The sequence below is a fragment of the Podarcis pityusensis genome (assembly GCF_964106645.2).
Source record: "Podarcis pityusensis genome assembly, chromosome: 7".
In the NCBI taxonomy this organism is placed as follows: Eukaryota; Metazoa; Chordata; class Lepidosauria; order Squamata; family Lacertidae; genus Podarcis; species Podarcis pityusensis.
In genome coordinates this window covers 86,914,865-86,940,712 of record NC_138031.1, presented here as the reverse complement: position 1 = coordinate 86,940,712, position 25,848 = coordinate 86,914,865, and the positions used below count along the sequence as shown (strand labels likewise).

General features: G+C 46.7%; 1 protein-coding gene across 2 annotated transcripts in view; it reads left to right on the top strand.

Annotated features, from left to right (window-relative positions):
- The first annotated feature begins 6,470 nt into the window (after positions 1-6,470).
- The window catches only part of SLC4A9 (solute carrier family 4 member 9), a 37,399-nt gene continuing 18,021 nt past the window's right edge, over positions 6,471-25,848 (top strand). The window contains exons 1-14 of one of the 2 annotated variants that reach the window (XM_081015143.1): positions 6,471-7,514; positions 12,100-12,260; positions 12,813-12,962; positions 13,573-13,634; positions 14,971-15,128; positions 16,516-16,603; positions 17,418-17,572; positions 18,565-18,681; positions 18,906-19,080; positions 19,336-19,469; positions 20,659-20,930; positions 21,859-21,914; positions 23,082-23,267; positions 24,633-24,746. In XM_081015143.1, the coding sequence (XP_080871269.1) occupies positions 7,186-7,514; positions 12,100-12,260; positions 12,813-12,962; positions 13,573-13,634; positions 14,971-15,128; positions 16,516-16,603; positions 17,418-17,572; positions 18,565-18,681; positions 18,906-19,080; positions 19,336-19,469; positions 20,659-20,930; positions 21,859-21,914; positions 23,082-23,267; positions 24,633-24,746 (2,157 nt within the window). In that variant the 5' untranslated portion in view covers positions 6,471-7,185. Of the gene's footprint in view, positions 7,515-12,099; positions 12,261-12,812; positions 12,963-13,572; positions 13,635-14,970; positions 15,129-16,515; positions 16,604-17,417; positions 17,573-18,564; positions 18,682-18,905; positions 19,081-19,335; positions 19,470-20,658; positions 20,931-21,858; positions 21,915-23,078; positions 23,268-24,632; positions 24,747-25,848 lie in introns of both variants that reach the window. The other variant, XM_081015142.1, reaches the window with a different exon arrangement.

The window sequence follows — 25,848 nt, the reverse complement described above, 5'->3', positions numbered from 1 at the left end:
ATTGTGTTGTGTAGTTCAAAAAAGACATGAAATGAGGCCCCAGGTGCATCTCTCTAGAAAGAACTTTCCACAGCTGAGGCGGGGGTGACTGTTAAAAAGTGGACATTTTCCAGTCTATTTGAGACAATCAAACGCCCATTTCACATGACTGCAAACTGGATTTCTTTCAATCCATGTCAAGCCATGTTTGAACCTGTGAGTTGTGAACTAGCCACATGAGCTGTGGAAGATGGTAAGAACTGACCAGTTCCTTTGGGGGCACAACTTTTGTCATCTTTAAGAGTTGCTTGACAAGCAGAAAAACCAACAGCGAAAGCTCTCCATCAACTCGTGCTTGTCTGTGGTGAGTAACTCAGCACAGTGAATGCTTAATCCAGGGATGTGAAGCTTATGACCCTCCATATAGTGTTGGACTCCCAACTTCCATCAGCCCCAACATTTGATATGTTCAGGGATGATAGGAACAGCATCTGGAGCACCACAGGTTCCCTACCTGTGGCTTGGAGGAAGAGGGGAAAGGGGACATCCAGGACAAATCAAGAGAAGAATGAGCCCCATGTTCAGGCCTGATTTTTAGGGCGGCCAGGAGTTATGTTATATCGGGACAAAAACAAATTGCTGAGATCAAAAACCAGACCAGTTTGGGGAATCCAAGTGAGAGGTCAAGAGACAATTCAGGATTGATCCTCCTGTCAAAGAAGACAATATTTCTATACATCACATTAGAATCAGGCTACCCCAACATGGAAACTGCTGGGATCAGTTTCACGCTGTGTGAATTCTTCAGACATGATATAGTTATCAGCTGGCTAAGTTCACATACATTTAGTTGTATGCATTTTTGTAAACTCTAGGCAACATATACTGCTTTTCTGTAAGGAAGAACAGAATTTATTTTTTGTAGATGATATATCAACCACACTGTGCCCATCCCAGTATTCTCTCACTTAAAACATGAAACCCTTTGTTGCACTTGCTGGAGACTTTCCACCTGCTTCCTTATCTCCAATTCATTGAAGTGCACCTGCTTACAGTCCAAACACCTCCTGTTTTGATGTATGCAAAATTATTTGCACTGTATACACAAAAGTGGCTTATGCTACTCCTTTGTAGAAACCTGTAGGGCTAGCCTAGGACCACTTGTTTTCTCTGCCTTTCTCTGTGATTGGTGTTGTGATTGGTGTCAAATAACAAACAGACCCAGCAATGCCTCATAGCATCCTGACAAAGCCCTGGGCAGTCCTGAAAAACATGGACATACTGGCAGAAAGGAAGAAGTGGGGCAGAATTTGCGGTGACATGAAGGACTCATCTTCTTAACTAACAGTGGCAGACCTACATTTTGGGGCCTCTGAAGCTTGAACTGTCTTGGGGGCCCCTTTGCAACCAGCAACAAGGTCTGTGTAGCCACTGTTATCTTCTTCAATGGGGGTGTCCCACAACAGATCACCATACTTTTACAACATCTCTGCTATTTGCTCTCAAACTTTGGGACTGTTGAAATATATACAACAAAAAATAAATCAGCTTGAGTCATGCCACTCAAATGGGGTCTGCTAGACCAATTTTTTAAAACCAAGTTAGACAAAAATTTCTTCTAGGGCCAATCCAGGACGAGGGGCCTTGAAGCTTAAGATTAATCAGTTTCATAGTAGATCCACCCCGTTCACTAGTAAGTCGGATCATATGTGGTGCTTCTCAGTGCTTGGACTAACAAATGCTGCTTATTTGACAGGATGCTCTCCGCATTTTAAAAGGCTGTCATTTGGCCTCGCAGAAAGTGATGTCATGTCCTTTAGGAAAGAGGAGCTTTTCTTCATTCAAACATCTAATCAAATATAGCTTTTTCCATGAAGCTTTTGACTTAGCTATTTTGTCTGCAACTGAAACAAAGCCAAGCAAGCGGGGGCGTAGGAAGAGGGGTGCAGTCCGCCCCAGGTGCCCTCACTGAGGGGGTGAAAAAGTGGCACACTGCGGTGGGTGGCACTCACTGTGGGGCCTGGCCTGCAGCGCACTCCTGGGAGTGACGCGGTGGCTCAAGCCCCATACTGCCCAAAACGGCAGCGTGGGGCTTGCGTCCACCGGGCGGACTCTGTGGGCAGCTTGCCACACTGCCCCCCTCGGCAGATTGACATGGCACCAGGGGCAAACGAAGACATCGTGACACCCGGGGCGGGGCGTCGCTACGTAGGACGCATGTGTGGTGTCGCTATGTATGATGCATGCACCACATGTAGCGATGCTGCACATGTGCTGTACATAAAGGTTTGCCACCGCGAGCGCTCCAGCGCCATACGGACAGTGCCGGGATCCCTCCATCGCCACTACAGCCACGAGCGGAGGATCCTCTACATGCGGCTGTAGCAGCAACAGAGGGATTCCACTGCCGTCCGTATGGCGCTCAAGCAGCGCCAGCGGCAAACCACTATGTACAGCGCATGTGTGGCAGCATTACGTACAGCACATCCATGCAATGTTGCACATGTGCTGTACATAGTGGTTTGCTGCCAGCATCAGGATTCTCAGCTCGCGGCTGCAGTTGCGAATGGAGGATCCTCCACATGCGGCTGTGGCGGCACAATGGCTGCTCGCGCTGCCACGAGCCTCTGTGGGGTGCCTTCTTGTCACCCCCCCAAACATGGCACCCGGGGCACACCGCCCCCCCGCCCCTATTGCGACACCACTGCGCGACACCCCTGTGCACGGATTGCCTCACCATCCCCTTGGGCGGATCGCCCCACCCCTGCCATTCCGGATGCTGGAGCAGTTAGCTACACCCCTGCTGGCAAGAGGCCTCTGGGGACAGCTCAATGCAAGAGCAGGGCCACGTGGAGCAGCAACTTCCCTGATCTTGCAAGTTCTGAGAATCCCCTCCCTCTGGTGTCTGCACCGCTCTGCTCCCATGTTGCATGAGTACATGGTAGCTGGAAGATGATATGTCACTGCACTCATCTGTCCCATCTGCTGCCTGCAATGAGGAGGCTGTTCTACTTGGGTGAACTTCCCTGGGTTAGAAATCATACAGAGAGCCTACAGGAGTAGAAAAGGCTCACCTCTTTCTCCATGTACACACTATACCATTAAAGCACATTCAAAGCACATATCCCACCCCACCCCCCAAGTAATCCTGGACACCGTGGTTTGCTAGGGGCTGCTGGGAATTGTGACTGGTTGAGGCGTAAACCACAGTGCCCAGAGTTCTTGGCGGTGAGGCGTGTGCCTTGAATGAGCTTTAAAGCTAGAATGTGAATTCGGCCATTTCCCACCCAACTCATGGAGGATGCAAGGGCAAAGGGCAGCAGCCTGCAACCAGGAGGACTCTGTGTGAGCTCAGGTGTGTGAGAGAGAAAGGTTCTTCTATGTGCTGAGCTCTCAGTGCCTTTCAGGAAGCAGAGAGGCTGCCTCATGGCTAGGAGCCGGTGACTCAGCTCTCTGGCAACGTGTGTTGCTGGCAGGCCAAGGCGTGGCTGGGACCGCACTCCCACTTGTTTACCCCAACAGGAAAGTAACTATTACGTTGTCTCTGAAATCAGAGATTAAGAAACAGCGTGAATAACCAGGGATAACAAGTCAAAACTGTATTATGTGTAAATAATTATTTTCGGAATGTCAATAAAATGTACAGTTGTTTTTATTTTATTTGTCTGCAGCATTTGTACGCTGCCCAGTTCTCTGGTCAGGTCACAATAAATAAAGATGAAGAAAATTTTAATGCAAAATAAAACATAATAAAATAAAAAGCAACACAAACGTAACAAAAACAAAGGTCACCGCACCCTCAGGGTTAAAACACACCCAGTTGTGTCACCCACTTGTGCATTGCGCTCCCATCCTGCAAACAGGCCTTAGCCTTCCTCTGATTCCCCACTGCAACCCCATACAATTCCCAAGGCTGCTCTGGGTGGTCACTCAGAAATTCAAAGGACACTTTCTTTAAAACTGGAAGAAAATATGTAAAAATCGCATTAGAAGCTAGAAAAGCAAACTAATTCTGCATACATAGGTGTCAAGGTTTTTTTAAACAAACAAACAAACAAACAAACAAACAAACAAACACCCCTTTGGAAATCCTAATGGAAACCTTCTTCAAGGGAGGCTCTTCACAGATTCACATGTATAAGTTACCAATTTAATGACGCATTACAACTTCATCCAAGAGTTTACACATGTTCACTATCAGTAATTTTGCTTCCTCAAGAAACTAAGGGTCAAACTAGATTAGATATCTAATGCATCTTTAATGTGTAGATTTTTTAAAAGACAATGGCTGGGGGGTTTGGGGGCGTGTTAAAATATAATTATCAGGATTATAGTGGGGGTGCGGATTGTATTGGGATTCCTTCCAATGAAAGTAGCACCTTCAAAGGAGGAATTTGCCTCCTGATCTGAATAGAGGAGAAGACGGCTACCTCCCCCTCCAAGCTATGATCTTGATAATGGTTATTTTGAAGAGAGGAGGTATCTGTATCATAGTGTCGTAGAATTGTTGAGTTAGAAAGGACTCAAGGGGTCATCTAGATCAACCCCCAGCGATGCAGGGATTATTTTACTGACGGCACCTCAGAACAGCGAAAGGCTTTCGAGGCTGCAGGAGTTAGCCAAATCAATAGCTTCTCTCTGTACTGGGGCCCCTTTTCACTCTCCCAGCAGCCAGTACAACTCACTGTTTACTCTGCAAGTGTTTCTGTAGAAGGTAGGCAAGGGCTTTCTCCTTCGTGGTTTGAAGTACTAATCATAAATGCTTGAAAAACCCTGGATCTGGTGAACAGACACTGTTTTGCAAGACACGGAAGCTGAATACCTGTTTGACATTTCACCAGTTCTCTCTCTCTCTCTCTCTCTCTCTCTCTCTCTCTCTCTCTCATGTGTGTGATCAGTTCATTAGCCACTGATGTTGCAATCTGTGTCACAGCAACAGAGCCCAAAATGCTTGTTTATGCCCAGCTGGAAGGACTGAATGTGTGTTGGGCTTCCTTGTATTTCCCGCAGCTGACGCAACGGCAACGTCACAAGCCTGCCTGGCAAGATGTCTCCCATTTGGGATCTGCTCCCAGTGCATTGCTCAAGCCTGCTCAGGTGTTTACCTGGATGTTTACCAACACAGAAGAGGGGCTGGCCCCACATTCCTGTGCAGTTGAGCAGAGGTCATCATCAGCTCAGCGACTCCCCTGCTTCTCTTGCTTTGCTTAGAGAGAAGACTCCCAAAGTCATCGGTCAAATCCTAGGAAATAGATCACCACAAGGTCAATGTTTGACGTGTTGAAATAAATTCCAACATGGGCATGTAGCTCTTCAAATGTAGCAGACAACAAATGTCTGCAGGCCACCTTTTGGAAGTATTAGAGTGGGGGTCCCAGTATTGCTTCGTCTTGGGCAACATGGATCTTGCTCAGGTGGTCACAAGGCGGGGTCCTGCATCTCGGGCTCCAAGAGCCTTTTAAAACGGGCATATTTATCATCCTCATCCCGCTGCTCTTTTACCAATAAATGTCCAGAGTGATTCACACAGAATGGGGGGGGGGGGGGGCTTTAAATACATCATATAGCATAGTAAAGAAAAGACTGTGCTCTCTCTGGGAAATTCAGTGGTTGTTCTTCTGCGCCACTGTGGCCAGTTCTTTTTCATGCAGGAATGGGGAACGTGTGGCCCTCCAGAGGGTGCTGGATTGCAGCCCCCATCACCCCTGACCACGGGCCAGGCTGGCTGAGACTGATGGGGCCACAGCCTCCCTGGTGCTCTTAAGGCTTATCTACACTTCTGTTTGCCCCTCTGTTGTCTCCCAGGATAGCTTGCAGTTTAGCACTGAATCGGAGGAAACAGCAACTGGGTTTTCTGCTGATTGCTGTTTGTTACTGTTTATCACGAAAGAGCAGGTTTTTCTCTCAGTGTATGGAGAGAGGCTGCCTTTTACAGAGCAGGGTGGGTGGGAGGAGGGGAGTTTCTTGTGGGTAAAAAGGAGGAGTCAGAGGCCTTTCCCTCCTAGAAGGAATCCTTCTCTGACTGGTAGGTGCACTATTTATTGCTCATGCCAAAAACATGGACGACTCATTTAGCAGTTCCCATTAATCACATCATGTTGAAACAACCCTGGCCTGTTCCCACATTCCATGCTCACGTCCAAAACCATGGCTAGATGGGGGAGGAGAGCTTCAGAGCCGTATAGAAAAACAAACAAAAAAGCATCCCCAAACAAAGTCACATATATGCCTCCAGCTACAAACGCCTCAATTCACAAGCATTTCTCTTCTTTTAATCATTCATACCCATATGCCAGATCAGGACTTTGTCTTGGATAAAACTAGAATTGCAAAGTGCTCGAGGTATTTGTGCTGAACCACTGAAAACTCAGGAGGCCAATAAACTTCCACGGTTCATATATTAATTTATTCATAGGTGGATACATTTATTCAATAGGCATAACGTGCAATGGTCATTGTTAAAGTTAACAAAAGAAGGATGTTGACTTCAAGGCAATTTGCAGGTAAATATAAACTGGGGTCTTTTAGAGGTTTCCTGCTGAACTCTTTTAAAGTTGCTGATCTTTTAAAATAAGAATAAGAATCATCCGTTGCCTGAATGACCATGAGAAAGGGCAGGAAGGTCACTGTCTTGGCCCTGGCGCAACTCAAGAGACACACAAAATATGTGTTTGGGAAGTCACAGGTTTCATATCCCCTTGCAGGTGCCTATATCTCCTCCACATGGGGGACTATGGAGTTGGGCTAGGTCAAGAGAGCCTTAATTTTTCTACTCCAATTTCTGCAAATCCTTCCAGCTTCCACCCCATCAAAGGTTCAGATGTGTCAGGTTTCTCCTCCTTCCCCCACCTCAACACTTTTCTTGTCTCAGATTTCTCCACTCCCCAGGATGGCCAGCCCAAGGCTTCAAATAGTACACCCTTGTAAACAAGCCCCCTTCCATGTGGGCTAGGCGGTCCCTGCGATCAGGTGGGCAGAATGGAGCTGCCCCAGTGAGTTCCAGCCGGTATCTGCAGGGCAAGAGTTTTTCTCCCTGATAATATTGTTTTGGGCGGTGCTCCCATCCACTTGCCTTTCTCTGACCTGAACCGGCTTTCGGCTCTTAAAAAGGCAGGATGTCTTGGGTCTGCTCAGTTCCTGCTCTGCTGGGGTCAAAGACTTTGCCAAGGAGGGAAGAGGTGTGCTGAAGGTTTGCCCAGGCTCAGGATGTCCAAAGCAAGCGCCCTGGGCGCAAGCGACGGTTGTCCAGCTGAAAGGAAAGACGGCCTGACTCTGCAAGCTGAGGGGATGAGCAACAGCAATGGAGGAGAGCAGGAGCCCCCCAGCAGAACTTCTGTGGTCATCTGCCAAGCGGTTGGGAGAAGTATCTTCACCTCCAGCATCTCACCAGCAGCAGAGAGAGTGAGCCTTATGCTGAAACAGGAGGAGGAAGAGGAGGTGGAGGAGAATGAAGGCACAAATTGCCCAGTGCTATTTATACAGCTGTCTGAGCTCTTCAGTACCCCTGAAGGACTGGAATGGAGGCAAACCGCCAGGTAGGTGGCTGCTCACTCAAGGCTGGACTTTGTGGCAGAACACATGCTCTGCATGCAGAATGCCTCAGGTTTAGTTAAGCGGTTTTCTAGCAAGAATGGGAAAGACTTCAGCCTTCTAGAAAGAATGGGAAAGACTTCAGCCTGCCTGAGTTCTTAGGGAGCTGCCAGAAGTGTGCAAATTCTGGTCTAGATATGCCAGTGGCTTGGGGTAAGGAACCTTCATACACTTGGATGCTTCAATCTGCCTGGCTGGGGGCACTTTGACCAGCCCATAGCCACCACTGGGGAAGTGATTATTCAGGGCTGGGGGGAATCTTCCTCCTCATGCTGCTCTTCTGGCAGCTGGAAGTAGGCTAGGGTCTCTCATCAAGTCATTTCTCCTGGTGAATAATCGGGTGGGGTTGTCCACCTTTCAAATGCCACAAATTCAACCTTGCCTGTTTCAAATATTAAAACCCCGATATTAAAAGTCAGCCTCTTTGCTTATGCCCAAAACAAGTTTGAGTAGTAGGCATCATTCACACTCAGGGCAATGCTCAACCGTTAATCCTGGCTCCTTAGCAAAGGCCAAGGTAAGATGAGGGAGGGTTTGTGGAGACTCCTAGCAGAAAACACAGAGAGAAGCGGAAATATTTGGCAGACGCCACACCAGACACAATAATCTTGCAGGCAATGTTGCTTGCCATGTTCTCATCCTGAAGCATGGGCATGGCAGCAGAGCACTGTAGCGGGTAAAACACAGTGGTTAACAACATGAGCTGTGTGCTAGGAAGTCCCCAGGTGAAATATCAGTTCATAAACAAATTAACTAGGCATGCCACTGCCAACGGCACCATAGCTAATGCATCTACATCCCACCTTTTTTCTCAAAGGAGCTCAAGGTGGTGTACGTAGTACTCTGCCTCCCTCATTTAACCCCCACAACAATCCTGTGAGGGAGGTTAGGCTGAGAGGCAGTAACTGACTCCAAGGTCATCCAGTGGCCGAGTGGGGCTTGAATCTTTGCCTCCCAGGTCCTAGTCTGACACTCTAGCCACTAGGCCACACTGCCTCCCAGTGTAGCAAGGCTGTTTTAATATGTGTAAAGTGGTTTGAGCGAGCAAAAAGGTGTTGCAAATGTGCCAAGTATTATTGTTGTCATTGAAAAGTTTGGCATCACACACTTTCAGCAAGAAGTCTTACTGTTGTTGCATGATAAAAATACTCATTTTTAGGGGAGAACACATAGCTGTGAATGGCTCCTTGAGTAGGGAACCATCACATCTTCTTCAAGTGATATTTTTTGCTCTTCAAAAATATTTTGCAACCCTTTTGAAATGTCCAAGAATTTGTCTTTGATGACAATACGTGTGTCATTTAAGAGTGTGTTAGTGAACATAATGGTAGAAATTTACAACAATATCCTGGGATTTGTCACAGAATTCTTTCTACTCATGCTCATCATATAGCCATCACATTAAAATTCATGGAATTTCATGTAAATGTTGTTGAGGGGACACTTGGGAGAGATTTCAGAAATGGTCCACTCTTGACCACATTCCTTCCTCCTCTTTCTCACTGTTCATCTCAACTGATAGTTGCAATCTGTACCTGTAGCCTCTGCCCCCTCACCCTTTCTGCATGGAGCAATCACAGGCTCAGGTACAGAAGTAGATCTCTACTTTTTGAAGATTGCAGGTAGCAATCATCTGTGGGGGGAGGGGTGCTCCCTTATTTATTTTAGTCTTAGTGTGAAATTGCTAAAATTATGACCTTTTCTGGAAGGATGTCTTTTACATGATTAATTCCTTTACAGAATTCATTCGTGTAACTTGACTTGTAGTTTGTGGCTTGGCTTGCTTCTTTGAGTTACCCACCTGCATGTGTTGTGAGTTCCCCACCCGAGGTTCACTCATTGTCTCTGGGTCTGTTTTTACTCTGAAAAATGGATAACTGTTTCCTATATGCTTAATTTCTTGACCGTGTTATGCATATATGTGTGTTGATATGTAGCTGTTGGCTTGGCTCACTTTCCTGAGTTGCCTGGTGTGAGACATATATATTATTTCAAACTTTCTGATTTTGTCACAGTTGTAGCCTATGCCATGTGATCTATGCGGACCCTATATAGAGACAGTAGAGGGTATTTAGCAGTATTTAGCCTATGCAATAGCTGTTCACCTTAGATGGAGGTTTATGTGGGCATTCTGCAGAATAATAATAATAATAATAATAATAATAATAATAGGTTGGCAACTGCATGTGGGAAAACTGTACTCAGGGACCTTACCTGCCTGCTTCTGCTAGCGAACTCAGCATCAGAGGCTATTGCAGTAAATGAGCATATGGGGCAGGATCACAGCAGCAAGTCCCTTTCTAAATGCCCTCCCCCAAGTACCTGTACGTTCTCTACACAAAGACAAGCCTTTAGCCTTGGAATAAATGTTGAGGATGGGTGGTATAAAAATGTCCTAAATAAACAGACAGTGCATAGGGTTGTATGCACACAGGACAGCCTTTCTCAGCCTAGCTAGGGTCCCGCTAGTTAGCGATGATGGGAGTTATAATCCAACAACATCGTAGGTCCCAAGGCTGAGAAAGGCTGAGGACACAGGGGCTGTGCGGTCCTAGTGAATGCATGCAAGTCAGGGAGGGCGTGGCCACCTTAAGCTGTCTGACAGCCGGGCAGCTTGGTTGCCCTCTGAACCCCTGATTTATCATGCGGTGCCCTGAGAGATCAGTTCATCATGTCACTCTGACCTATTTCTGGAGAACAACTTTGCTTCCTTATAAGAGCTGTCAGCACTCAGCCATTCATGGCCTCATGCATTTGTGCTGAGGTTGTATACCAACAACAGGATTTTATTTTTATTTTATTTTTTGCTAAATACACATCTGCATGCAAAAATGCAATAGTGTACAACATTTTGCTTATGGTGAAAAAGGCTAAAAGGGATTGGACTCAGCGACAGGTATATGTCCCTGGAGAGACCATCCCAGGCTGGAGGAAAAGCTTTTATCACCTGACCCACTTCCAAAAGTGTGAAGTGGCCTCTGGGAGCAATATGAGCATTTTGGGAGGTTTGTGTGGCCTGGTTCATTTGGGCAGGGTAACTGTGCCTAACTTGGACTAAAGACAGCCGCTGCCTCATGTGTTACCTAGGCAACCAGAGAATGCAAGCCACCAGCTTTGCACAATATTCCTTCCTTACTGGCCAATGTCCTAGGCAAGCACCCTTTGGATACTCCTTTTGGGTGGTCAAATAGAAACAGTGAAATGGCAAGGAAATCGTTAAATGAAATAGAATTAGGTTTGATAAAGTTTCACATTTCTACAAATATCTGTGTCTACTCAAATTAGAGAGTCAACTTCATGAGTTTTTGGTATATTATTATTATTATTATTATTATTATTATTATTATTATAATATACTTCATCTGTAGATCCCAGGGCAGTTCGCAACACAAAAATAGACTGTTCCATGCCCGCCCTACTCTGCAAACATCCACTGATGTTCCATTGGACAACATGGTTTCTAAGTTGCTACAGATACAGGTGCTTGGCAAAAAGGCATTATGTAAGCATTTGTGGAGCCCTTGAAAATTAAAAAAGAGTCCAGTTTGCCAAAAATAGTTTTGGCTGCCCTGTTATTCTCTGTTTGTAGGGAGCGCAGCCAAGATAAATCCTAAGTGATGAGTTGATAAGACTGTAGAAGGAATTGGCTTCAGTCCTAAGCTGGCTTCTGCTAGCGGGAGTTCCACTCACAGGATGCTCCTGCCAGAAGGAGTGTGTGGAGAGAAGGGTGCCTTTTAGCAGTTCATCCTTCCCTGTAGTCCTCTGTGGTGCCTCTCATACTGTTTTCAGCCACAGAGAGCTGTGGGGGGAGGGGAAATCAGTGAAAATTGCTGCCCGCCCCATGCAACTTCTGCCAGCAGGGTGACATGCAGTCATGCGCTCTACCTGTCTCTTACCTGGAGTCTGGCTCCTGCTGAGGCCTGATAAGGAGGCCAGTAGCTGATGCACTGCAAGGTTCTCTGCAGATCAGGGTTGGATTCCCTTACATGCATATCACCAGCAAACGACCACGAGAAGAGGAAAAACCTGCTGAGGGAACAATGCTCCCGCGATTTTCCCACGACAGGCGAAGAGCCAATTTGGACATTCACGTGTGGGCTGGCAGTGTGTGTGATTCATTCTGTTTGTTTGTTTGTTTATGTATTTATTCATTTTAAAATCAGGACCATGGAGGGTGGAAGAGTGGTTTCTTTAACCCTTTGCTCCTGCACTGTAATCCTGGCAGTGGCATCTTTCCTCACGGCAGAGACACGCTTCAAGGTGATATTTGTCAGGACCACAACCTGGGGGGAATAAGTTTTGGTTCTGTTTTTAAAAAAAACCAAACTCCTCATGTCTTCATCCTGACTAGTTTTAATTATCCTAGAGAGATCATTTCTTATGTTTTCCTCCTTAAGAGCAAGAGCCAAAATGTTGTCACTTGAAAATTAAATAAGACATTCTGGTGAAGCCATGTGGTCATGGCTTAGGAAACAGAAATTTTGCATGCACAAGGATCTCAGATGTGGCCTTCACTTTTTTCCAATTCAGGTGGATAAAGTTTGAAGAGAAAGTGGAAGATGGAGGAGAACGCTGGAGCAAGCCTCACGTGACAACTCTCTCCCTTCACAGCCTGTTTGAGCTACGGACGTGTATAAAGAGAGGAGCTGTCCTGCTGGATTTGGAAGCGCACAGTTTTAAGCAAATACTTGGTATGTGGGAAATGTGCATAGATCCCTGCTTGTTTGTGAAACCTGCCCCTCATTAGTCAAGTATGAGTGGGGTTGCAACTCCTTTAGTTTTATTATCGCCAACTCCCGCTTGTTAATTGGTCACTGTAACTTATTTTGCTTTCAGGTAAACATCACTGTCTGTTCTTTCTGCATTTCACTTCCCAGTGGCCTACATTCTGTTCCCTACCTCCACCCTCCATTGTGTAGAAGGGGGAATTTCAGCAACTTATAAAGGGGACCACCCTGACTGATGGACTCCCTAATTATCAGAAGAGTCAATAATGGGTGCTTTGTACGGAAATCCTTCTGGACAGATTCATTTCCATGTCATTGGAAAACTGCTCTTTATTTGCATGACAGTGATTTATATTAAAGGTTCTTCAGCTTTTCTAGTAAGGCAGTTTTTTAAAAAAATTTAAAATATAAAAAGGCTTTTTCAGTAGATGCCAAAGATTATAAATGTTTACAGCAAAGGAGAGGGGGGAGCCCTTATTTTGAGAGGACTCACTTTGTGTTTATTTTGTGTTCAAGAAAAGGTGATTGGAACCCAAATAGAGAACCATGCCCTCAGGCCAGAGCTCTCAAAGAAACTCATGTATGTCTTGCTCCTCAAACCTCAGCACCACATCACCAAATCTCAGCTGAGGATGCTGGTGGAGATGGGTGTGGCCTCCTGCTCAGGTAAGTAGTCCTTGCACTATCCCTCTGGGTCCCATCCCTTGCTCTTTAACTCCAGGCTATAGCAAACAGGCAAGCAGTGTGTCGTACACTGTCCAGGTGGTGGCACCAGAAATCCACTTACCTATAAGATAAAGATTGCCTCCTTTTATTCAACTCAGTATGACTTATTTATGATTAGGAGTACACTTAGACACTAATCCCAGGAGGAATGACTGCATAACTGGATTCAGATGCGCTGGTGGAACCATGATAGGTCTATGTTAAGCCATCAGGTGGAGAGTGGTGCTTTAATCTTCACACCTCTTTAGAAGTTATACATAATTTACTCCTTTTAAAGCAGGGGTAGGGAACTTGGCAGCTTCCAGATGTTGTAGGGCTACAGATCTCACCATCCCTGGCCACTGGGCTGGGCTGGCTGAGACCAATGGGAGTTGAAATCCAGTGTCATCTGCAGGAGCACAGGTTATCCATCCCAGGTATCAAGGCAACGCCTTTTGAAGGGGTAGTGACTCACTAATATGCTCCTGTGTGTAGTCTTTCGATGGAATTGTGTTTAGAAGTGTCATGGGGCTTTCTCTATTTTTGCTTTGGTTTTTAATTTCTGTTGCAGACAAAGCCAACAGTCGCTCAGATCTTGTGGGTGAGGTTTCAGAGGTGCCCCTAAAGGAACAGGTAAGTAATGTGTGGTGCATGTAGGGAGAGAGGGAAGATTGCAAAGGCCTCAAAGGCCTCTTTACAAGAACTCTCAGGTCCTTTACAAGGACTCTTTCCTGGTGGGAAAACATCTCCACACAGGACCCCTTTTTAAATTCTGTCCAATCAACTCCTCGTAGCTTTGAAAGACCATACCTGCTTGTAGCTCTCAGCTCTGAAGTTTGGGTGGGATTTCATTCAGGGAGGGATGCCCTTTACGTTCAGGAACATGCAAGAAGCAAGTATCCTTTGGTTAGAGTTAGGGGTGGGAGATGTGGCTCTCCAGATGTCCTTGGACTCCAACCCCCACCAGCCCCAACTTCCATGATCAATGGTCAAGGATGGGGGCAGCTGTGAGCTGTAGTTCAGTAGCATTCAGAGGACCAGTAACACCTGATTTTCCCATCCCTGGAACCAGGGCTTTTTCCCTGGCGGAACATGCCGGAACACAGCGCCTTGCTCCCCTTTAATGAGTGAAGGCATGTGGGGACACAATCTGAACCATCCTGTAAGATAGTGTAGCCCGACATCTTGTCACGTGATTTTAGTTTCAAGATGGCGTCAATGTCAGCGTCTGAGTTGGCAACTGAGGTGAGTTCTGGCACATTTTTTCTGCAAAAAAGCATTGCCTGGAACAGAAGGAGTGTTCTTCCAGTCTGTCAGTATTTTGCAGAAGGAATTCAGGGGCAAAGCAAAACTTTAGGTTTGCACAGTCTTCCTAGCACAATCCAGCCAACATTGCCATTGCCAGTGACCCATCCTGGGACTGCAAGGGAAAAGTGAACCTCTTTGCAGTGCCCTCACTTGCCAGGGCAGGGCAGTCTTGCACTTGCTGAAGCCCTTACTAACCATGGCATAGAGCCACTCATGCCAGGCTGCTTTAGCACTGATTTCACTTGTTTTTGTCAGGTGAATAAAATGCGTGTTTTAAAGAAATGTTTGTTTCTTAGTTTGTGTGGAATTTGGCCTAGTTGTGAAATGCATGGGTACCCAGTAGCCCCTGCCTGGCTTCATTGTGAGTGAAGATATACATCACTAGAATGACCTCTGATTTGGGATATCTTCCTGGCAGTGTTCAGAATGGTTGGCTGTACCATTGCGACTGAGAAACTTCCCAGGTGATGCTTTTATTTTGGATCAAGGAATGTGCAGCAGTCACCAGCAGCTTCCCTGGTTTGGGCACTCCAAAAAAAGAGAGTTAATGGTTGTTGAGGTCTCCCTCTCTCCTCTGTATGGTCCACAGCACATGTTCTATCACCTTACCGTTGTTTTCTGAACTATGGATCACCAACCCTAGGTTTTTCTCTCACTACAGCTTAATAATCACTTTAAGAAGAAGATTCCAGCTGGGACTGAAGTGGCCAACATTCTTGTAGGAGAAGCCAGCTTCCTGGAGAAACCTTTTGTTGCTTTTGTGCGTCTGCAGGAACCAGTGCTTCTTGGGGGCTTAGCAGAAGTTGCTTTCCCCAGCAGGTAAGAAGCAAACAGGGAGCAGGTCAGGACAGCAAAGTTTCCTCTGTACATGCTAGAGTGAAAGGGGTGTCCTGCAGTTCTTGGCATAGGAAATGATTGTAGTTGTCTGTGTTCTGATACACAACTAGATGGGTGTAGTTGTGGATTGCCATAGGTCCTCTATTTCCAGGACACATCCTCTTTTTAATTGGTAGAGTCATCATAGCAATCCATAGTTAAAAGCAGAAGTCGGCAAATGTGTCCTCTTTTTTGCTCTTCAAAATATGGCAACCCTACACTTGGGTAGCTAGCTGAGTGCTACCTCCTGAAGATATAGTGGGCAAGAGATTATCAGGTGTCATCAGCCAGCTGACCTACGCCTGGATAGCTGTGTTTCAATGCATTGTTGCCCCATGGCACGGCAACACCTGAGGGGCTGAGGTGGTGGGAAACCATTTAAATTGATTAATTGGCTTCAACAAGGCCACACTTCAGGTCATTCTGAAATATTCTCAATCTATTCAATGCTAAGGCTGTGAACAGCAGTCAATCCTGACCAGATCCCGTATTTGCCAGGATTGTGGAGAGTACGCTCAGTGGCAAGTCATTGCTGTGGTGTTTCTTTCTCCCCATTCTTTTGAGAAATAATTTGTTCCATTTCAGTGGCTGCCATTTTGCTCCTTCCAGTTACGCTCACGGCATGATGGCAGCCAGTCCCACACAACTTAGGGCAGGGATAGCCAATATAGTGCCTCCATGTGCTGTTGGACTACAACTTCTATCAACCTCAAACAGAGGCCATGCTAGCTGGGACTGATGGAAGCTATAGTCCAGTACACTTGGGAAGCTATCTCTGGTTTAGAGCATTCTCAGTTAGGCAGGATTCTATCTTCTTCTGTCGGTCCTTGGCCAAACCCTGAGCCAGACTACACCTGGGGGTGCTGGTAAACCAAGATCCATAGGGCTAGAGGCAAGTTAAGACAGGCTGTTTCCCGAGTGGGCTGGTAACTATGAAGAGAACCAGAGATGGAAGGAGCATTGGCAGGTGGCCTGGTGGTCAGCTTTCAGGTCAAGCAAATAGAGGAAAGAGTTGTCCAGACTGAGGACCCCAGCCTAGAGCATCAGTCCTACAGAGACAAGCCTAACTGGTTCCTCAGGTCACCTGTTCCAGATGGCCTAATTAGTCGTCGTTTTCTCACTCTGACCGCTGTATCAAACGTGTTGCAGCACAGTAGAAGATAAGCCTGAGAGCTTGCTTAGTAGTGCAAGGAATAAAGCGCCTGATCCCCTTCACCTCAGCAATTTGTGCTGAGTTTAGGATTGAGGCCTCTGTGAGCTGCTTGCTTTGAAAGGAGGGAAATGGGCTCATCTTTGACCCCACTCTTGACATTGCTGTGGCTCTCTCTAGGTTCCTCTTTATCCTCCTGGGCCCCAGAGCCAAAGTGAAGGCCTACCATGAAATCGGCAGGGCTGTGGCTACTCTCCTGACAGATGAGGTGAGTTTGGGTTCTGGCTGGGAGGTGCAAAGATCTGCTGCCGCTGCCATAAAATTAGGGAAGGTGCCGCACACTGCAGTTCTGGCATAGCATGATGGTGCTAAAAGCTGAAGAAGTAAATGGGTGATTAGCACCCCTAAAGTCAATCTTCTAATTGCCCAGGGAGGAACAGGTCTTGGACTGCTGGGTTCCCACCAGTTCAAACTTTAGAATGGACTGTCTATATTTTTCAGAACCCTATTATGAACATAGTTTGTCCATTTTGTGTGTGAAAGGACTATTGTATGACTGAGCAAACCTCATATAGCCCTGCCTTCTGTTTCAAACTGATGTGTCTTGGAGGGGGCGGTTGGCTTCTGGAGGCAGCAAAGAGCAATAGCAAATCTGCTCTAAACTAATAAAAAAAACTCCCCTGAGCATTTTTAATGTAGAAAATATAATGCATATAATGTAGGAAAACTTCAAATTATTACGTAGGCTAGAAAGGAGCTGCATTATGCATTAGTGACTTATTTTCCAGCTGCAAATTTAATGATTAAAACATGTAACTTTATAGTTGTGATGATACTTTGGCCCCAGTAAGCCCCTTAATGCTCTATCATTGACACAGCAAATGGCTGAATTGTCCATAATTTCCTCCGTTTAAGGGTGAACAGCTTTCTTGACATTTTAGATTGTGTAAGGTCACAAGTCTGTTTTGCTGCATGCAGGCAACCAAAACCACCACAAGCCCTTGCACTTTCCCGGAATGTGTTCCCGTGATTTGTCTTTCCTGTAAGCAGGCAGAGCTGGGACTAATACCATTCCTTTCCAGCTTTTCCAGAGGGTTGCCCGGAAAGCAAGAGACGCAGAAGATCTCACTGCAGGAATTGATGAGTTTCTGGATGAACTGACTGTCCTACCCCCGGGCAAATGGGACCCAACCACTCGAATTGCCCCCCCAAAATGCTTGCCTTCACCACAGAAGAGGTATGTGCAAAGAGGAGCTAGGAACAGGAAAGAAAGCTGCTGATTCTTAGATCTCTTTAGCTAAAATTTTAATATTGTAGAGATATTTGATTATATTCGTGTACACTGCTCTGGAATCTATGTTTTGGATGAAATGTTAAAAAAAAAAAGAGATGATAAAAAATTAAGGGGGCGGCAAATTACCTCACTGTGTTTCAAGCCACTAATGTGAACATCCTCTATATCTCATTGCTGGGAAATTCTGGTCCTTGCCAGCCGCTCTGGCCCAAGGCATGCAAATGTTACAGGCGCAGGTGCCTGTTCCACTCCATTTGTGACACTGTCAGGCAACACAATCCCTGTTCCTCCAGCCATCAGGTCTTGTGTGTATTCTGTTTTTATTTTCTTCTTTGCTGGAGGGCATCCTGGCTGCCTGTTCTGCCACACAGTTCCATTGTTTCCTGAAACCAAACTACTCCAAAGCTGTATGCCAGGCATAGGCAAACTTGACCCTCCAGATGTTTTGAGACTACAGTTCCCATCATCCCTGACCACTAGTCCTGTTAGCTAGGGATGATGGGAGTTGTAGCCCCAAAACACCTGGAGGGCTGAGTTTGCCATTGCCTGCTGTATGCACTACCTTTATGGTTTGGTGTTTTTTTAAAAAGTGGTGGGATGGGGGCAAGGCACGAACCTGCAGTAATGCTGCTGCCACCACTGCTAACATGTGGGCTGCATCAATGATTCCTGCATTGCAGGGGGTGGACTAGATTTACCCTTGGGTTCCCTTCCAACTCTACAGTTCTATGATCAGATATGACGCTGCCCATTATTTCTCTGGGTATTGTGCCATGAGGCATATGGAGGGCGTATCATTGCGTACAAGCTACTGGAGCCTGTCAGTGGCAGATAGGAATAGAGAGGAGAGAGGAGGATCGACGGCCCCCAGCAGAATGCTGCTTCTTTGCAAACCAGAATGCCTCTATCCTGAAAGGTGCCCCTTGCATTCTTAGGATCGCCCTGCACTTCCGCGAGTGGAATCCTCACGCAAGTGGGCACTTGTCTGCTGCGGACGAGCGTCATGCCCATGGGCATCAGCACGTCAGTGAAGAGCTGAAGAGGACCGGAAGGTAAAACTCAGGGCAGGGAGGGGGACCTTAGGCAGGGGCTTCCCGCCAGGCCTCTGGAGTGGGGAGGCTCACAGGTACAGGGCTGGAGCAATGCCAGCTGTGCATCGTTGCAGCACTGGCCTGGAGTGGGAGGTGGGGAAAGGGGCAGGGGGGACCAAAATAACCACATGCAGCAAATTAAAAACCCCGGATTAAGGAAGTCTCTCCTTTTCTCCCTCCTGCAGACTATTTGGAGGGTTACTGAAGGATATCCAGAGAAAAGCCCGCTGGTACTGCAGCGATTTCTATGATGCCCTCAACATCCAGTGCCTTTCAGCCATCCTGTACATCTACCTGGCCACAGTCACCAACGCCATCACCTTTGGAGGGATGCTGGGAGATGCGACAGACAACATGCAGGTCTGAGCAAGAGTCCTGCTCGCAATGCCCACATGCACTCTGTGGTTCTCAACACCTCTGCTCCCTCACCTCATGTTGCCACAGCAACCTGCACAGGCACACCGGGGGGGGGGGGAGAGAAGGGAATGCAGCTCTGGCACTCCTTGGTTGCTGCACAGGAGCGGGGGATCTCATGCCCACCAGCCCAGCTGCAGCAGTTAGACGTGGGTTGGCCATTTAACCAACCAGAGCCATGTGCTTCTTCCTGTGATTCAGGGTGTGCTGGAGAGTTTCCTGGGAACTGCTTTTGCTGGAGCCTTTTTCTGCCTGTTTGCTGGCCAGCCTCTCACCATCCTAAGCAGCACTGGGCCTGTCCTGGTCTTTGAGCGGCTTCTTTTCTCCTTCAGCAAGTAAGTAAGGCCCCTCATATCAGAAAGTGTTCGTGTTGGAAGCAAGCCCTTGGAGCTGTCCTTGCTTATGACCCTGAATGATGGGGTTATTCAAGAGAGGTTGAATATTTTCAAGACAGAGGAGGGAGAGAAAGGAATAGAGAAAGAAAAATAAAAAATTAAAGAAAAGAGGTTTAAAAAAAAGATAGAAAAATAAGATTAAGAAAATAAAGAATTTCTGATTATTCATCTGTCCACGATATAAAAACAATATTCACTTTGTCCAATCCAATATTACATCTCATAAAGCCACTTTCTATAAACAAACATTATCTTCAGTCCTCAAATCCAGATATCATTACTTCATTTTCTTTTCATGCAAAAAGTCTACGAGAAGTTTCCGATGTTTAACAAATATTAACGATGACTTTCCTCTGAAAGCATGTCATTTTTGCCATCCCAGCTAAGTCAGTCAGTTTTAACAGCTGTTCTTCCATTGTTGGCGGATCCTTCCTTATTTGTACATAAAAGTGTTTTGCAGCCATAATTGTATTGTAACAAAGTTCCATAGCAGGATGTTCACTGTTACTGGGAAATGTGTCAAAGCATTTACAGAGCACGGTTCAGTATGTCAAGCCCAGTAAGAAAGTCAGCCTGGCTTAACTTCCCAACATAAAAAGGATCATGCAATAGGCCTCAGCTGATCAAGTGCAAGCAGGCTATCACTGGACGAAAGCAAAAGGCTTGTCTCCTGGTGCAAAGTGTCTTGACCAGGCATTGCTGGTCAGCTGTCTTCAGCTCAGCCTGACAGCTAAAGAGGCTGGTGCCTCTGATGAGAAGAGGGACGCATTCTACCTCCCCCCCCTCCCCAGTGCATGGATTCCATTGCTCATAATTTGATAATTTCAGTTATTAACTGAGTGGTGTGCATGTGAGAAATAGGTGGCCTCAGACTACCATCTCTTTCTACCTTTTTGTGAGTGAGGGGAGCCGACCTGCAAGCTGGCAAGAGAAAGTGCTGAAATGTCAGTCTCCCAATAGCGGAAGACTGGCTGTAGATGTAACTCCTTAGCTGCTATGTGCGTACCTTGTTGAGACACCAGGGCAAGAAGGTTACAGTAGGACGTGGCGTCTTGTGGTTAACTGGCTGCTCTCTTGCAAGTGAAGCAGCCCATTCAGGAATATTCTTTTGGCCCTTCCTTCCTTCCAGAGACTACAGCTTGGATTACTTAGAATTCCGCCTCTGGATCGGCCTCTGGGTGGCCTTCTTTGGCCTCATTCTGGTGGCTACCGAAGCCAGTTACTTGGTGCAGTATTTCACACGCTTCACCGAAGAAGGCTTCTGTGCCCTCATCAGCTTCATTTTCATCTACGATGCAGTTAAGAAGATGCTGTCTCTGGTGGAACACTACCCAGTCAACTGGGACTACAAGATCAGTGATGTCACCTTGTACAGCTGCACCTGCCAGGTGCCAGAGAGAGGTGAGATGAGAAGCCCATGCTTGTTGCAATGGGTGGGTTGGGATGGCTGGAAACCCTGCAGGGAAGCTGTTGTCTGCCTGTATCTCTAGTCCGATTGGTCCATGATGGGTCACATCTGAGAAATTTTTCTGCCCCCCCCCCCATCTTCAGGACACAGTGGACTTGTACAATGGTCCAAAATATGAACCAATGTTTTACATTATCATTTTATTTATTTATATCTGCCTTTTTCCCTGATAGGGACTCAAGGCAGTTTACAGCTAAAAATAAAAAGGTAAAGGTAAAGGGACCACTGACCATTAGGTCCAGTCGTGGCCGACTCTGGGGTTGCAGCGCTCATCTCGCTTTCTTGGCCGAGGGAGCCGGCGTACAGCTTCCGGGTCATGTGGCCAGCATGACTAAGCCGCTTCTGGCGAACCAGAGCAGCACATGGAAATGCCGTTTACCTTCCCACCGGAGTGGTACCTATTTATCTACTTGCACTTTGATGTGCTTTCGAACTGCTAGGTTGGCAGGAGCAGGGACCGAGCAACAGGAGCTCACCCGTCAAATAAGAGCAGCTTAAAACATAGGAAAAGCAATATTTAAAATAAAAACCAATTAAACATTGATAAAATTAAAACTATTTATGTATACATAAAAATATATTAAAACCATACAGGTAATTACAATAAAAACAGCACAGCACCAGACCTTCAGTTCCCCAAAGTCTGTTGGAATAAGTCTTCACCTGCCAGCAGAAGGAATGCAAGGAGGGAGCCGGTCTAGCTTCTCTAGAGAAGGCCCTCACCTGCACCCCCCCCAAATGTGTCTGGGAGGGTGGCAGGACCAATAGAAGGGCATCCCCTGAAGATCTCAAAACCTGGGCAGGCTGTATGAGGAAATATAGTCTTTCAAACAGCTTGGACCTAACCATTGTTTCTTTCAGACAACTCTTCTCTTCTGAACGAGACACTGTTCCCGACCTTCAGCAGTTTGGGAGAGGTAAGAAATTGAATCATTTTCAATGATTAGGATGTGAATGAAAGGAAACCAAGGTCCAAAGAGTCTACAGTATGTTGTGACTAATGCAACCGACCAAAGGAGGATCAAGAACTCCATGTCCCTTGGAGACCTTGAATTATTTCCTGGTGTCATAGCTGGGATAGGTGGAATGGCCAAGGGGTCATCATGCAGTAGCCGTCCTGCTCCATCTCCACTGCCAAGATCACCCTTATGGGGATTTAATGTCGTTCTTTTGAAAACATCACAGCCTCACAAATGCTAGACTATTCTGCAGTCCTTCTGGAGTAATCCTGTAACTCCCACCCAAAAAAAATCCCAAATAGATGCTCCTGCCCATTTTATTAGTTAATGGTGAAGTGGCCCAGAGGGCAAGTTGCAATCATGGGATGAGCCTGCTGTGGGAGGGCAGGGGAAAGGGCCGTCCTGGCTGCAGCTGCCAGTGACTGTGGCCTTGAGATGTGCATCCAAGACACACTCTTTCCCTTACTTAACCCACCTACTAAGGCTGTCCTTTCAGCATCCTGGTGGTGAAAGGATTGGTCTGGGGAGATGCACAGCATCTCTGTATGTTCCATGCGCTCCTCATTCAGATGTGGCCTAGGATGAGAGGGCAAAGATGGACCTCTCTGCCACCCACCCATTCTACAAGCCCAGGGCACTTCCATGTCGGTGATGGGACGCTAGACTCAGGCAAAGGAGATCCTAGGGCACACACTGCTCTGTCCTTTGAGGGAGGGGAAGAGCCCCAGGGCTCAAGGGAAGCAGGCAGAGGGCTGCCACTGCCACTCCGAATCCCAGTGACCTCCACTTGAGGCAGCTGCCTCACATTGCCTGTTGGTCAGGCCAGCCCTGTCCCTGCTCTGAATCTTTGCCTACAGGGCGGCTGGGGACCACGGAGAGGGAAGAAAGGCAGAAAGGGATGCTGTGCATACAGAGAGACGTCATCATGATGCTTGAAACTGGGATCAATTCCACAAAACATCCATCCTAGGCAACAGCACATCTTTCTGCCTTGCTCAGGGCTGGGATCCGTTTCTTTAAGCCAGGCAGTGTATACTTGCTCCTCCGTGAGATTGCTGCTTTCTTCCCCACAGTTGGTCTTAAAGGTGCTACTGGAAGGATTTTTTTTATTTTTCCCCACAGCAGTCCGAGTTTGGGAACTGGTCCCTGCTGACCAAGCAAGAGTGTGTGCAACTCGGAGGCCACCTAGTGGGCAACAGCTGCAACTTCGTGCCTGACATCACTTTCATGTCTTACATTCTGTTCCTGGGAACATTTCTCTGCTCTATGGCCTTAAAGAACTTCAAGTCCAGCCGCTATTTCCCGGCAGCTGTGAGTACCTCCCCTCTCTCATCCATTCCCTGGATAAAGGGGTGGGCGGGTGGTTTCAATATGTGCGATTACTACTACACCCTCCAAGTTCTTTCATGTGCCTGGTTTCTTCTGCACCAGGAAATCTCCTTACTTCCTTCAGTTGGTGCTTCCTGGCGGGTCCCAGAAGATATTGCCCAGCGCTCAGTGAGAAATGAATGCCTACATCCCTGGGCCACCGAGGCTTTGAGGGGAGGCAGGAGGCCATTCCAGCGGAATTCCCTGCAGAACTGCTCAGCTCTGCGCTTTTTATATCTGCAGGCAGATTCTGAACATAGCAGACACCAAGGCCAACTGAATACTCAATAAGCAAAAAGCTCAGCTCTACAACCCAGGACTGTAGAGCAGTTGGTTAGAGCATAGTGCTGATGATTCCAGGGTGGCAGGTTTGATACCCATATGGAACAGCTGCGTGTTCCTTCATTGCAGGGGGTGGACCAGATGATCCCCAGGGTCCCTTCCAACTCTACAATTCTATGATTCTAAACAAAATGTTTCAGTGTAAAGTCTGTTTGCTTTGCTCCCCTATCCTCCCACCCTCCCACCAGCCATCACTTAACTTTTCTTTTTGATGTGCTTGTCCTAGTGGTCCATGGTCCGGAGTGAGGCTTGTTGGTCCCATTGACTGCATTAGATACTTTAGGGGAGGCAATGAGGGGTTTTTTTCCTTGACGAAGGGCAGCCCACTGTAAGGATTTCTGCTCTCGAATGAGCGTGGGTTGTGTCCCTTGGCAGCTTGTCCATTTTATTGCTCTTCTTTTTTTCTTTACAGCCATTGGGGACCCGGGGGAGGGGGTGAGTTGCGCAATAAGTGCCCAGGCATTACTTGTTTTTAGCATTTATTTTATATTTCATTCTAAGATTTGCATCCCTCATAATAACACACAAAAAAGAAACTAAAGAAAAGAACAGGCCATTGTTGAGAGGATGCAGACCTCTCTCCTCAAAGTAGAGCATGTTTGCTAGATTGCTGCTGCCATCCCTTCCCTCTCTCACCTGCACGTTCTTTGCTTAGTTCCATCTCTCTCTCTCTCTCTCTCTCTCTCTCTCTCACACACACACACACACACACACCTCTCTTCCAGAGTCCACCACCCTCTCACACAAACATATACAGTTATAAAGGAAGTATAATCTTGGTTTATAGAAAGGAACACACACTTTTTATCGGATCCTTCCTTATAAGGTGTTTCACTCCTGACTTTTCTGAATTTTATTAAAGTCCAGGGCTTCTTTGGAATGGGAACGCTAACCTTAACTCTGCATACTTGCGAGTGTAAACCTTGCTCTGCAAATCTCATGGCAATTATTTTGTTTGGTTTTTAGCTGAGGAGGCTGGTGGGCGACTTCTCCATCATCCTGGCTATCCTCATATTCTGTGGAATCGATGCTGCCCTTGGATTGGAGACCCCGAAGCTCATTGTGCCCAACAAATTCAAGGTGGGCCTGGCTTGGAGCATGCCAAAGAGTTGCTCTGTTAGGGTGCAGAATAAGTGCAAATGTTGCGTCTGGGGCCATATGTTTCTGTGGAATTTTAAAGGTGTGAGAGGATTACATAAGAAAGAAGTTTAAGTAAAGAATTTATCTGCATGTAGCACTTTTGATCACATTTTCCAAGATGGCAGAATGGTAAGGCAGTTCTGCAAAACAAATTCCTTAGGGAGCATTAATGTTTAACTACTTGAAATGTTTTGGATCTTTCGTATGCCATCCCTATCTCAGAGTTGAGCAATTCCAGGGGTACAGCAGTTGCCCAGAGTTCTGTTTCCTTAGAATGAAGGTCAGCAGAGACTGTGATGTCTTTGGGGTGTATGGTATTATTTACACATATATACAACCTGAGCTCACAGCATCAACACCCTTGAAGGTCTTGCTTCTTCATCTGCCACAGCTTTGGCTCCAGCACAGAGCAAGCGTGTGTCGGGTTCCAGCTTCCAGCCTCCTCTGACCCAGCTCACTGGCTTTTGTTCTCCTCCCTACCAGTTAGGTGAGGGAGGGGGGAAAGGACCACCCATTTGTTCTATGGCACAAAGTAACACTAGTTGTGGTGCTTAACTAGCTAGCCAAAGTCACTGCCTTAATAAAGTTTGCTCTGATACATTCTACCCCCACAGATATAGGACCCCAAGTTGTGGGAAGGGACTCAAGGCATCATCCAGACTGTTGTCCCTGCCACCCAGCCCCCACAAACCTGAAGGTTGGGTGATAATGCCAGATGGGGACTGTAGTTTCATACAGCCTATTCAAAATAAGAATGTCTTGCAATAGCTCTGTTTGGCATCTGTAGTCCATCTTTGGTCCCTGAGCTCAGCAGAGGTTATTTGGGCATCATCTGTGCCTTCTTGACAGCAGGGGATACAACAAAAGATCCGGCAGTGCAGTGCAGTTTCTTGGTCTCTTGTAGCACCAGTACTATTCTTAAAAGGAAGTGGGAAGGGCCACTTCACTGTGTGGGTGTGAATGTCTCATGCTGCGCAATGGGCATACTTTTAATTAGTGTGTATTAACATGAATTAAGTAACACATTGTTGACTGGCTCAGT